Source organism: Carassius auratus, chromosome 21 (genome assembly GCF_003368295.1).
Source record: "Carassius auratus strain Wakin chromosome 21, ASM336829v1, whole genome shotgun sequence".
Classification (NCBI taxonomy): Eukaryota; Metazoa; Chordata; class Actinopteri; order Cypriniformes; family Cyprinidae; genus Carassius; species Carassius auratus.
The window spans coordinates 4,473,033-4,486,271 of record NC_039263.1 but is presented as its reverse complement, the minus strand read 5'-3'; the positions used below and the strand labels follow the sequence as shown (position 1 = coordinate 4,486,271).

Sequence of the window (13,239 nt, the reverse complement as noted above, 5' to 3'; positions counted from 1 at the left end):
GGGAAACGTAGTCCATCTCTAAGTCGTTCTAATAGTCAAGACCGCCAGAAAAAACTACACTGACCAGATTTTGAGGCTCAGAGGCGGAAGTCAAATATTTGTTATTATTAATTGTACTGGGGCTTGTAGTCTAGTGACCCTCCATCTTTTCTTTTCACATCATTTTTATTTCTATTTTCCCACAACAGAGGCTGTGAAAGCTGTGGATTTGGAAAGATACATTCAAGATATCCCTCCGAGGTATTGATTAACCTTCTATAAGTATAAGTTCTTTAAAGGAAGTTATTAAATGTTCACAGTCGTTTGCTTTGTTGAATAACATACTATCTTGACCAAGCTAGTCCGCTAGCTTGTTATCATTCGTCAAGTTTAGTTGTCATGTAATCTAAATGATACTTTCAGCACAATTAATAACCTTTATTTAATAAACGTTTACCGTTTTTGAAGCTTTAACCTGTTAAATGTTTGGTGCATTAAACGTCTGATGTGTACTTTAGGGGCTCTGTGTTTTTAGCCTTTTTAAGCAACTGTATACAATTTGTTAATTGCTGTGTGGTGTGAAAAGATGAATTTGTAAAAAAAAAAAAAAATATATATATATATATATATATATATATATATATATATATATATATATATATATATATTAAGACTGCATGATGACTATAAAGAAATTAGAAAACTAACATCAAAGTAGTTTTTAAATATGACATTATGATGTGTCATGTTGTCAGCTGTTCCAAATATGTTACAAATGTGATTTATATTTCCAGATCTCAGATATCAGGTGCAAAATGTCCTACGTGTTCATCAGTGACTCCCTGCAGACCACGGTGCCTCTGCTACAGGCCTGTATCGATGGGGACCTCGCTCACACTAAACGGCTCCTGGAGTCCGGATCCGACCCCAACACCCGGGACTGCCGCGGACGCACCGGACTGCACCTGGCTGCCGCTCGGGGGAACGTGGAGATCTGCTCTCTGCTGCATAAGTTTGGTGCTGATCTGTTGGCCACCGACTCACAAGGCAACACGGCACTGCACATGTGTGGGCATGTAGAGACCATCCAGTTCCTGGTGTCCAACGGCCTCAAGATTGACATCTGGTCAGTGTCCTCATGATCTTGTGATGGGTACCATGGTACAGTTATTATACAGTGGTACGCGAAAGTTTGGGAAACCCTTGCAGAATCTGTGAAAATGTGAATAATTCTAACAAACAAAGAGAGATCATACTTTTAATAGTTGTGTTTGAGTGCCTCAATTGTCCTCAGTGTGAAAAGATGTATCTCAAAATCATACAGTCACTGCTGGAAATGGTTCAAATATGCAAAGAAACTGGAAAACTGAAGAATCTTCAGGACCTTAAAGCCCATCTTTCAAGATTTCTGAAGAACAGTTCTCAGTTTAACTGTTCAGAACAAGGGACTCATGAACAACTATCCCAAAACAGAAAAAAAAACGGTTATCAATCATCCAGGTAACAGCACACAGTATTAAGAACCAACAAACTTCTGAATGGGACTATTTTAATAATTTCAGCATTTTTTTTTGTTGTGGACATAATGTAAACATCTTTTATGTACAATATCTTACTCAGGACAGTACTAAATAAAAAAATGACATGCATTCAGTATGATCTCTCTTATTTTGTTAAAATTTTTCACATTTTCACAGATTATGCAAGGGGTGCCCACACTTTCGCATGCCACTGTATATAATGACACTGAATTACCGTTGTCCTATACTAGCATTCACATGCTATTCCAAGGTACCTTACCAGTCACAAATGCCATGACACTTATGTATATTTTATTTAGAAAAATCTAAACTAAGAAATAACTGATGGAAGTTTTCAAAGGCAAAGACCTCTAAATATAATGATCACATAAAATAATATGATATAAACATAGATAAAAATATTAAAAAGATACAGTACACAACAGTTTAAAAGATAATAAATAAATATTTCTATTCAGCAACACATAACATTTTACATTTATATTTTTACATTTACATTGACATTTATAATCTTACAAAAAAAATATAAATATATATAAATGTTTTTTTTTTAAATAATCTGAAATATTTCTTAAAAGGCAAATCAGCTTATTAGAATGATGGATCATGTGACAGTCTGAAGACTGGAGTAACGATGCTGGAAATTCAGCTTTGACTCTAAAAAAGTTACATTTTACAATATATTCATGTAGGAAACAGTTGATTTGTAATTATATTTAATATATTTTTGATCAAATGCTGTCTTGGTGAACAAGAGTTTTTTTGAACATAAAGAAAATGTAATTGTACGTGTATATGTGAAATAGAATAAATGTGTACAGTATGATCTGGAAATTACTTTCTGTTCAGGATTTCTGGCCAGACTTTAAGCATAATATCATATTCTGAACACTCTGAGTAACTTTTTTTATTCCATTTATTATTTTCCCACTTTACTATCTTTTTTTCTGCTGACCCTTTAGCTCCCCCTTGTGGTCTCCCGAGGGCCCCAGACCCCAGTTTGAAAACCCCTAACTAACAGTCCACATATCTAAAAGGCCAGTTCCCTGAAATGTGCTGTCTCGCTCGAGGAGGACTCATGAATTAACCTTTAGTTGCCACAAAAACTCTGACCGCTTTATGTCCATGCTTTTTGATCTGAACAGTAATCACAACGGAGGCACTCCTCTGGTGCTGGCCAAGAGACGCGGTGTGAATAAAGACGCGCTCCGTCTGCTGGAGGGGCTGGAGGAACAGGAAGTGAAGGGCTTCAACCGCAGCTCCCATTCCAGTCTGGAGAAGATGCACATGGCTGAGAATGAAAGGTGAGATGATTAGCGTGACCTGTTTTGTATAATCCCACCGTTCGTTCTTCATACAGGAAGTGTTCTTACTCAGTGTGGGCTGCTGTTTCTCCTTCAGTGCCATGGAGAGCCACTCTCTTCTCAACCCACAGCTGCATCACGGCGATGGCGTGTTGTCCAGCTTCCGCACTACATGGCAGGAGTTCGTGGAAGATCTTGGCTTCTGGCGAGTGCTCTTGCTGCTCCTCGTCATTGCTCTGCTCTCCCTCGGCATTGCGTATTACGTCAGCGGCGTCTTACCTTTCACATCTAATCAGCTGGAGCTTGTGCACTAATATGAAAGCTCATTAAAAACATGGTTTTTTTGCATTTGCATTAGCTGATGATTGTTTCTACAGTAACCACGCTTTAAATTGTAATCATACATTATGTGACTGAATTCAAAAATATTTTTGTGTATATTAATGTAAATAGACCTTTCTTGTTTGGTTTTTTTTTTTTGTTTTTTTTGATTGTGTGTTAGGAAGAATATTTTTATTGCCTTTTCTGCATCCGTTCATGCTGTCGTTTCTGTACCGGCCCACATCAACACCTTTTTAATTTTATTTAAATTGTTGGATTTACACATTAAAGTTTTGTGATTGCACAAAGTGTTTATCATGCAGTGTGTGAAATTAGTTTAGGGGAATTTCTACAGTTTGTTGGAAATATTATGGCCCCATGAAACAATGCTGATTTTATGTAAATATTAACTCACTTTAATGCACAAATGGTTTTCCATACATTAACAAAAAAAATAATAATAGTGATAAAGCACTTAACAGACATTTTCCCATGTCACCAATCATGTTTTCTCAACTACATTTGGAAATAAAAGACACATATACGTTTATAAATGAGCGATTGTGAGTATTATGTGCATCTATGTATTCTCTTTAATGCGAAATACAGTTTATCATGATACATATTTTGGTAAAATATGTGTAAACACCACTGAGATCAGTGTATTACATATGTATTCAAATAACATTTAGACATATAAAGCATTTTTTATCTAGTATAAATAAACAAACATATACATACTTTTTTCCGAAAATGCTGATCTTCTGCTTGCATGTTGTTTTTTTCAAGCTTTAATGCGCTTCATTGTAAAGATTTCATAAGTGTGAAATGAAGAGTATTTGATCAGGGTAGGTTATACTACCCCAAACATTTTTTTTTTTTACAAAGTTGTATTAATGGCTCTTAATTTCGCCACTTTATCGATTGCATAAATATACAATTTATTAAAATAGATTGCATAAATCTAGTTTGTGAATGTTACACTGCATTTACAGTGACTTCGAAATAATATCCGTGATCCCCCAAACATGTTTGTTTTCATAATCAGCTGTGACGTAAACAGCGTCTTCCGACGTACGTGTGACGTCACTGTGTTTTGTCGCCTGTGCCATCTGTGTGCTCTGAAGCTAATGCCAGTCAGTTCGCCAGTCTTCCCTTCTCACTTCATCTAACAATGGTCTGAAGAAGAAATCATGAATCTCCGAGGCGTTTTTCAAGATTTCAACCCTAGGTAAGACTTGTGTGTGTTCCGCGAACGATTAAACCCAGCGCTTTGTTTTTAATTCGTTACCGTTCACTTTGTTAGCATAGCTGCTAATGTTCACCGTGTAACTTAGGCCTTTTGGTTTCGTCTCAGCACAGTTTCGCAGTGAAGAAAACTATTTTAAAACCGAAACCGAGAGCTTTGACTTAAAACACGACACGCCAGTTTTCCTGAAGACTCAAACCCTTACGAAAATAAACCATGGTTTTACTACAAATTAAACAAACAAACAAAAACTGTTAGCCATGGTTTTGCTACACTAACCACAGTTTTTAACAATGGTATTTGTAGTAAATCAATACACCAAAAAAAACATGGTAAGTACACTTTTACAACAATAAAACCATGGTTATTTTTTCGTAGTGCTGTCAAGCGATTAATTGCATCCAAAATAAAGATTTACATGTGTGTGTAAAGTGTATATTTATTATGCATATAAAAAAATACAAACACATGCATGTATTTAAAAATTTAAATAAATAATAAAAATTTAAATAAAATAAATCTATTTATATAAGAATACAAACATGTACATTTTCAAATAATATACACTGTTTGTGTGTGTTTGTGTATATACATACACAGTACACACATTATTTTGGATGTGATGAATCATGGTTAATTGTTTATAACAGTGCTATATTCTCGTAAGGGAAGCTCCTCAGATTTGTTTGTTTTCTGTCTCAGTGATGTCTGTTTTGACAGATGTGTCTGGCTCCTGCTCTGACTGTATGTGTTGTTGTTGTGATCCTGCAGTAAGTTCCTGATCTACGCCTGTCTGCTGCTGTTCTCCGTTCTGCTGTCTCTGAGGCTGGATGGTGTCATCCAGTGGAGCTACTGGGCTGTGTTTGCTCCCATCTGGCTCTGGAAGCTCATGGTCATCATCGGGGCTTGTGTGGGCTTTGGGGTTTGGGCACACCACCCACAGTACAGGTCAGACACGACTTCTCCTGCTTATGTCTAGGGTTGGGAATCGAAAGTCAATTTTGATTTCAGAATCAGATACTAAGGTCAGGAATCGTACACTATGATTTTAATCCCACTTATCAAGTCCTGTGTGTGCAGCTTTTGTTTTTAGCTGGCGAAAAAGAGCATGTTAAAAATGCATTTGTCTTTGAATCATTCATTCAAGAGATTCGTTCAAAAGCACTGATTCATTCAGTAACGAAACGAGTGAATCTTGAGTGAATCTTTCCATTCACAAATTCCATGAGATTTTTATTGAGTTGTCAGATAGTTTTTCTACAGAAGTGTGAGAACTACAAGCTCCATTAAAAAAAAAAGATCCATAATCGTGCCGCTCTATTTAATCAATTCCAATTTTTATTAGCCATTTTTATGTTTGAATTCAAACATTGGAATTGAAACTGGGAATCCAAAAGCAGAAATTCAATTCGAATTGATAAAATTCAAACGATACCCAAATCTACTTCTGATCACTGTTGTGTAGCTCTTAGCATCGAGTCTGCAATGAAGTCACTTTTTAGACCTTGATCCACATAATCAAAACTGTGCTGAAAAATTTACCGCACTACCTTCTGGAGTGTCTTTGATTCTTGCTTTTTTAGCAAGTGAAAGACCTTTGGTATGATTTTAGATTAGGGAACACTATTAACTATTTGCTTATTAGCTGCAAATTGGCACTTTATTATTGTGTATATGTAAATGCTTACTTCTGCCTGACTGTATTTTAGATCTCTTATCCCGACCTTATACACATAACTACTACAACAACTACTTTACTTATGGTCAATATTTGAGTTTATTTAGGGGAAACTCTTAGTTAATAGTGAGCATATGTTCCCTAATCTAATATGTTACAAGTGTCATTCTAAAACTGTGGCATACATGGTTTTTTGCTGTGAAATCTTTCCTGATTTAAATCATCTGCTTCTTTAATAGCTTATATAATGTTATATATTGATATTTCAGGATTTAAACTTTCTGGACTGAAGCCGTCTAGGCTTATTTGATTATCAAAACATAATTCTCTAGAAAACTCACATTTATGTTCCAGTCTCAAAGTCGATCGGGGCTTTGAGGAACATTAATTTGCTCATCTCTTAGTTATCACTGTACTGCATCGCATTATGTTTTTTGATAATCAAGTTAAGCATTTGAATATCATCTTGCGTGTTATTGGCGATACAGAGTGACAACTTGATATTTCTATGTTTTTTTATGTAAGTAAAGATCTCATTGAATTACATTACAATCTACGAGAATTTCATCCTTCTTTTTGGTCGTCTCACGTAGCACCAAAATTGCTTAGTTTTAGCCTCTGACTAAATCTGAGCTGTTTTTTCCTGTATGACCCATAAACGCCTGATGTATTAAATATGACACAAAAAAAGAATGTTTCTTAAGGTAATATGTCATGCTTTAAACATTTAAGGACCCTCAAACACGTTCCTAGTCTTATTTAGCATAATTTATGTGTAAACGATATCAAAATGTTGATTTGGTTCATGTTATTTAGGCATCTGTTGTAGGTTAAGTCTTGCAGCACACTAGTAAACTTTGTGAGAATGTTACCTTGATGTCTTAAAGGGACAGGTCACCCAAAATGGAAAATTCTGTCATTTCATTGTTTCAAACCTGTATGAGTTCCCAAACAAAGGGAACCAGCAAGTCTTTGGTTACCAACATTCTTTAAAATATCTTCTTTTGATGGAGAGAAGATAGAGACTCAAACAGGTTTGGATTAACATGATGACAGTTTCTTTGGGTGCGCTGTCCCTTTAAGGACGTGTGATGTGGTGATGTGTTCTTCAGGGCTGAGGGTGAGACGTGTGTGGAGTTTAAGGCCATGCTGATCGCTGTGGGGATCCACCTGCTCCTGCTCACCTTCGAGGTGCTGGTGTGTGACCGTGTGCAGCGGGGCTCACACTTCTGGCTCCTGGTCTTCATGCCGCTCTTCTTCGTCTCGCCGGTCTCGGTGGCGGCGTGCGTGTGGGGATTCAGACACGACCGGTCACTCGAGGTATCAGCTGAGATCCACAAACACAGAGGAAGATTTATCTGGAACAAACCAGCATTAACAAATCATGCTGAGGCAACATTAAAACAACAAATTATAATTTATGCATAGAAAACAAAGCTTGACTGGCTTTTTTTTGTTTTTGCATTGAAAGTAGTTCCATGACAGTTTAGTTGTGCTGTTTTATCACAGTTGTTTTCATTAGTTATATTTTTAATCTGTGGTTTATGTGTCAGTCGCATTTTAAATGAACAAAAGTGATTTAAATTTAGTCATTTAGTAGACACTTTCATCCAAAGCAACTTACAAATGAGCACAGTGGAAGCAATCGAAAATCTAAATCTGTGTATTTATAGACATAGGAAGCATATTAAATAAAGCTGCCTTAATTTTTCAAATAGCATTTGTGAAAATAAAATGTAAAATGTTACAAAAATGTTAGTTTTTTATACTTCTGAACTCTACTTATTAAAATATATAAAAGAAAAAGTGATCACATTAAACGTTATTATATTTGAAATTATTAATAACTTGTTGCTGACAAATGTGTAAAATCTTCTGGTTTAAAGGAAAGATTTGTAAAGATTTAAAATGACAATTAATTAGTATTTTATTCATTTAATATCTAATGATTTTTGTTTTAGGTATTGGTATTTTCATACATATATAATGGTTTAAAGAAAAGAAAACTAAATAATAACTTATGTATTATAATGTGGTAAAGAAAAACGTATCTCTTTGTTATTTTTATTGATGTATGACCCACAGTTCACAGTTCTGTTTACAGACAGAAGAGTTGTTTATTTGTGTGTCTCCAGACATGAATGATTGTGCACTCTTTGTGTTGTCCCATCAGCTGGAGATCCTGTGCTCTGTGAATATTCTTCAGTTCATCTTCATCGCTCTGAGACTGGATCGGATCATCAGCTGGCCGTGGCTGGTGAGGAGGGCATTCACCTCAGTGTTGTGATCTGAGCTCTGTGTCTCGTTCTGACAGTAAGAGCAGTGTGTGTGTGTGTGTTTCAGGTGGTGTGTGTGCCGCTGTGGATCCTCATGTCCTTCCTGTGTCTGGTGGTGCTCTATTATATTGTCTGGTCTGTGCTCTTCCTGCGGTCCATGGATGTCATCGCAGAGCAGCGGCGAACACACATCACGATGGCCGTCAGCTGGATGACTATAGTGGTGCCTCTGCTTACCTTCGAGGTCTGACTCCAGCATCAGTCAGTTTTTACTTGATCGTGTTTAGCAATGCTGAAGACGTTAGCATGTCTTGGGCACATACTGACTTTCAAACCAGTCTACAATCAGATTATCTTCATGTTTGTGTCCTTTACTCAATTTACAGGACCAGTAATTATATATAATTATTATTTAATTCAAAAGTTTAGAGTCTGGAGGTGTAGGTTTTTATTTTTTTTTATCTGCTTACCAAGGCTGCATTTATTTGATTTAAATACAGTAAAAACAGTAATATTATGAAAAATGATTTTTTTTTTTTTACATTTTACAATGTAATTTTAACTGTAAATTCAGCATAATCCTTCAGAAATCATTCTATGCTGATTTGCTGCTCAAGAAACATTTATTATTATTATTATTAATATTGAAAAGGTCATATTTTTGTTAAAACTATAATCCGTTGATAACGATTCTTTGCAGAATAGAAAATTAATTAGGACGGCCTTTATTTAATCTATAAATCTTTGGTAACATTATAAATAGCTTTACTGTTACTATTGATCCGTTTAATGAATACTTGATGAATATAAAAAAAAAGCAAATTGTAGATCACAAAACTTGCATAACTATAGTCCATTTTTATATAAACCGAATGGAGTTTAATAATAATCATTTATAAAAAATAAAAAAAATAAAAACGGAAATGTCACCACCATCACAAAGTCTGTTTGATCACAAGTATTATGGCAAATGTTGCACTTAATCTTGATTACATGGCAGCTGCTAGTAACTTCTCACATCCTGGTATTTTGCAGTATTTTAGTTATGAGCGAAGCGATGTCTGCGTCTCGTGTGCAGCAGTAGCTCTACTTCACTAAATGTATTTCCATTATTTGACTATGGCTACAGACACACCCCACACAGAGATTGAGAAGTCACCAGTCCGGCTTCCTCTCAAGTACAAAAATAACATGAGGGCAGTTGACAAGACAACAAGGCCTCTACGATCTATAGATCATATTTCAGGACATGTTTTTAAAACTTCAGCTTCTGTGTTGTGAATTAAAAACCAATATAAGCTATGTGCAGTGTATCAGTTGACCAATCAGAGCACACCTCGCTTGAGCTTTGTAAGAATCAATGCGTTTCAGAAGGCGGGGCTTAGAGGAGAAACAATAATGTACAGTGTGGAAAATGTTTTTTTTTTTTTTTTGCATGAGCACATTGCATTTCACCAAATACACAAAATAATGTTCTTTTTAGCAACATCATATGACCTCTTTAAAAGAATAGTTCACCTAATGTTTGCTCAATAGTAGTGTTTTGTTTAATTGATTAATGTGAGTTTAATAGATGCAGGGTTGGTTTTGATCAGTGTTTGTGTTGTTTCAGATTCTTCTGGTTCACAAGCTGGATGGTCATTATAACTCCAGCTACGTCCCGGTGTTTGTTCCCCTCTGGGTTTCTCTGGTGACTCTAATGATGACCACGTTTGGCCAGAAAGCAGGCAATCACTGTACGTGATGTGTGTTAACTACACTGCCGGTCACAGGTTGGGGATCAGTACGATTTTTCATTTTTTAAAGATGTTTTTTATGCTTCTCAATGCTGCATTTGTTTGATCAAAAATAAAGAACAACGTTAAAATTATGAAATATTATTACAATTTAAAATAAAGTTGTTCTATTTTAATATACTTTTAAATGTAATTTATTCCTGTGATGCAAAGCTGATTTTTTGTATTATCTTTCAGAAATCAATCTAATATACTGATTCATTAATGTTGAAACAGTAGCGCTGCTTAATATTTTTTTGAAACGTGATACTTATTTAGGATTCTTTTATGAATAAAAAGCATTTATTTAAAATCTAAATATTTTGTAACAATATACACTACTGTTTTCGGGTCAGTAAATTTTATTTTATTTTAAATTGCTACTTTTATACAGCAATGATGGTTTAAATGGATAAAAACTGATCAAAGTAATGATTTCTATTGTTGGAAAATAATTTTATTTTGAATAAATGCTGTTCTTTTGGTGTTTTTTATTAATTAAAAAATCGAGGTTCCAAAAAAATATTAAGCAGTGATGAAATGAATTTAAATTACATTTAATGCATCTTAAAATAGAAAATTATTATGTTAAATTGACTCAGTATTTCACAATGTTATTGTTTACTGTATTTTTGATCAAATAAATGCAGACTTGATGAGCATAAGAGACTTCTTATTTACTAAGACTTATTAATATTTAAGAAAAATCGTACTGATCTCACACTTTTGAACCTCAGTATATCTGTCTTCTTGCTTCTCATTCTTTTTACAAGCTTGACAAAAATGATTCAGAAGAAAAATAATTTTTACCATGCTAAAGTAGCATTATTATTATTTTTCTCATTTGTAATGAGTGATACAGTTTGCCATGTATCTCACCATGCATGGTTTGTTTCCCCCTCACTCGCATTTTCTTTGTATCACAAATGATTAGCGCAAACCATTTGTTCCATATTTGTATTTAGTTTGTTTTAAATGAAAAGAAATCATGCAAAAGAAAACGACTCTGTACTGTACGTTTCCCCTAATTCAGTTCCAGTGCTGACTTGAGCTCTTCTTCTCTGATTTCTCTCTGTATCAGGGTGGTTTGGGATTCGCAAAGACTTCTGCCAGTTTCTTCTGGAGCTCTTCCCCTTCCTGAGAGAGTACGGCAACATATCGTATGACCTGCACCACGAGGACTCAGAGGTGTCCGAGGAACTGCCCATCCACGAGGTTCCTAAAATCCCTCCCATGTTTCATAAGAAGACGGGTGTGGTGATCACTCAGAGTCCTGGCAAATACTTCGTGCCACCGCCCAAACTGTGCATCGACATGCCAGACTAACATTCAAAACTGCTCATGAACAGCACAGCACAGCACTATGCACTGAGCTCCGCTTCAGGACGTGCCATTTACGAAGAAAAATACAATCTACACAGATGCTTCTCCTGAGACTCTTAAACTCAAACACTGACTCCCAAGCATTGTGTGTACCATAGCCTTGTGTCTGTAAAATCCATAGATGGGACGTGTTGCCTTCTGGAGCGGATCTTTGAACTTTCCAGACAACTCAAAGTCAAAATGACTCGCAGAGAGACTGTCTAATCTGTAAATAAGCAAACCGTTTTGTTTTTTACCAGTTGTGTGTTTTAACTCTGTGTATGGTGTAGGCATTCAGTCACTCATCTGTCGGTTCTTAGTTTTCTCCAAACATTCGTTCTTAATCTGCGAGATTTTTCTCTGTGGGAATACACAACGCTTCCTGGTTTCCACTGTGATTGCATCCTTTTCAGTGGAAGAAAAGCATTGGTATAAAAGCATTGTTTACGTCAATCTGATGTGGAGTTTTAGCTATTTCTTCATCTGATAGGCGGCTACCATATGTGACCATGAAACCACGAAAGTTTCTCAAAATTATGATTTATACATCTGAATAAATCAGCTTTCCATTGATTGTAAGGTTTGTTAGGATCGTACAATATTTGGCTGAGATGCAACTATTTGAAAATCTGGAATCTGAATCTGGAAGTTGTCCAAATGAAGTTCTTAGCAATGCATATTACTAATCAAAATTAACTTTTGAGATATGTATGGTAGGAAATGTACAAAATATCTTCATGGAGCATGATCTTTACTTAATATCCTAATGATTTTTGGCATAAAAGAAAAATCGATCATTGTTTTTTTGGCTATTGCTACAAATATGCCCCGAAGACTGCTTTTGTGCTCCAGGGTCTCACATGTGACTGAGGCTAGCCAATAAAACCAATCGAAGAAGTGACTTTCACAATATCACTCGAGTGTGCTAATAATGATTTCACACCCTGTGCAGTTAGATGGTCAAATAAACGCACTACCTGTTAGTGCTCTGTAATTCCAGTCCATTGCGTTGGCCTCCTACACTAACAGTTTTGATTTAATCCTGCTATTTAAGTGTTGACCAGCTGCAGTGTGTTGTCTATCCTACACCCAAATCTGAAAACTGGTATTTTTATGTTGAATACTGTCATGCTAGACGATATGAAATATTGTCCTCTTGTTCAATAGCTAGCACACATTTACTCCATTCACTTTCTCAGCTGGTCTGAGTGAATAGCCATTGAAATATTGTTCTTTTTTCTTGTGGATCTGGACCAATATTACGGTTTCATGTACACATTTACCGCTCTCGATGTCCAGTGTGTCCATTTCTTTGTAAAGGCAAGACACAGCGTAGCTCTCGACAGTGCCTCACATTAAAATATGGTCATGCAAAAGCTGTGTGAGTCTTTTCACGTTTCAAATCCTTTTCTTTTTGGAATTATTCGTTGTCTTATATGTATCACTAATATTAATGCTTCCTTTTTGAATGATGGGTGCATGCTAAGGCTCACACTTAGGGTCAGTTTATTCAAGTATTCAGTAACTTGTACCTCTTTCTGCCGTCAATCATGCTATTCAGTTTTTCTGTTGTTGGTTATTCAATTATTCAACTAATTGTGGTCTGTTACTGATTCCAAATTACACAACAAAAGTTAGTAACGTAATCCATGACATTACATATTTTAGGTAATATAATCCGACTAGTAGTTTTGGATAACTTGTTTAACACATTGATTTAAACAGGATAATCTTGCACCACCTTGATAGAAAAA

The 13,239-nt window shown here is 35.6% G+C and overlaps 2 protein-coding genes across 3 annotated transcripts; both read left to right on the top strand.

Annotated features, from left to right (window-relative positions):
* The first annotated feature begins 106 nt into the window (after nucleotides 1-106).
* On the top strand, nucleotides 107-3,702 carry LOC113038275 (ankyrin repeat domain-containing protein 46-like). 2 transcript variants are annotated; one of them, XM_026195577.1, is made up of 4 exons: nucleotides 107-240; nucleotides 774-1,105; nucleotides 2,666-2,824; nucleotides 2,922-3,702. In XM_026195577.1, the coding sequence occupies exons 2-4, from the start codon at nucleotides 795-797 to the stop codon at nucleotides 3,136-3,138; spliced, it is 687 nt and encodes a 228-aa protein (XP_026051362.1). In that variant the 5' UTR covers nucleotides 107-240; nucleotides 774-794; the 3' UTR covers nucleotides 3,139-3,702. The 2 variants fall into 2 exon arrangements, with proteins under 2 accessions (XP_026051362.1, XP_026051363.1); XM_026195578.1 differs by having other exon boundaries at nucleotides 121-240; nucleotides 781-1,105.
* Nucleotides 3,703-4,338: 636 nt separating this feature from the next.
* LOC113038274 (transmembrane protein 185-like) lies at nucleotides 4,339-12,058 on the top strand. The gene is made up of 7 exons (XM_026195576.1): nucleotides 4,339-4,376; nucleotides 5,166-5,342; nucleotides 7,185-7,392; nucleotides 8,246-8,329; nucleotides 8,416-8,592; nucleotides 9,961-10,084; nucleotides 11,205-12,058. Exons 1-7 carry the CDS (start codon nucleotides 4,339-4,341, stop codon nucleotides 11,447-11,449), a joined length of 1,053 nt encoding a protein of 350 aa, XP_026051361.1. The 3' UTR covers nucleotides 11,450-12,058.
* Nucleotides 12,059-13,239: the final 1,181 nt, after the last annotated feature.

Excerpts from the sequence above, each read along its gene's own strand:
- LOC113038274 (XM_026195576.1), top strand. The coding sequence starts at position 4,339 with ATGAATCTCCGAGGCGTTTTTCAAGATTTCAACCCTAG. Across the intron at positions 5,343-7,184 it reads GCACACCACCCACAGTACAG|GGCTGAGGGTGAGACGTGTG; the intron begins GTCAGACACGAC and ends TGTGTTCTTCAG. Across the intron at positions 7,393-8,245 it reads GACACGACCGGTCACTCGAG|CTGGAGATCCTGTGCTCTGT; the intron begins GTATCAGCTGAG and ends TTGTCCCATCAG.
- LOC113038275 (XM_026195577.1), top strand. The coding sequence starts at position 795 with ATGTCCTACGTGTTCATCAGTGACTCCCTGCAGACCACGGTGCCTCTG. Across the intron at positions 1,106-2,665 it reads GGCCTCAAGATTGACATCTG|TAATCACAACGGAGGCACTC; the intron begins GTCAGTGTCCTC and ends TGATCTGAACAG. Across the intron at positions 2,825-2,921 it reads CACATGGCTGAGAATGAAAG|TGCCATGGAGAGCCACTCTC; the intron begins GTGAGATGATTA and ends TTTCTCCTTCAG.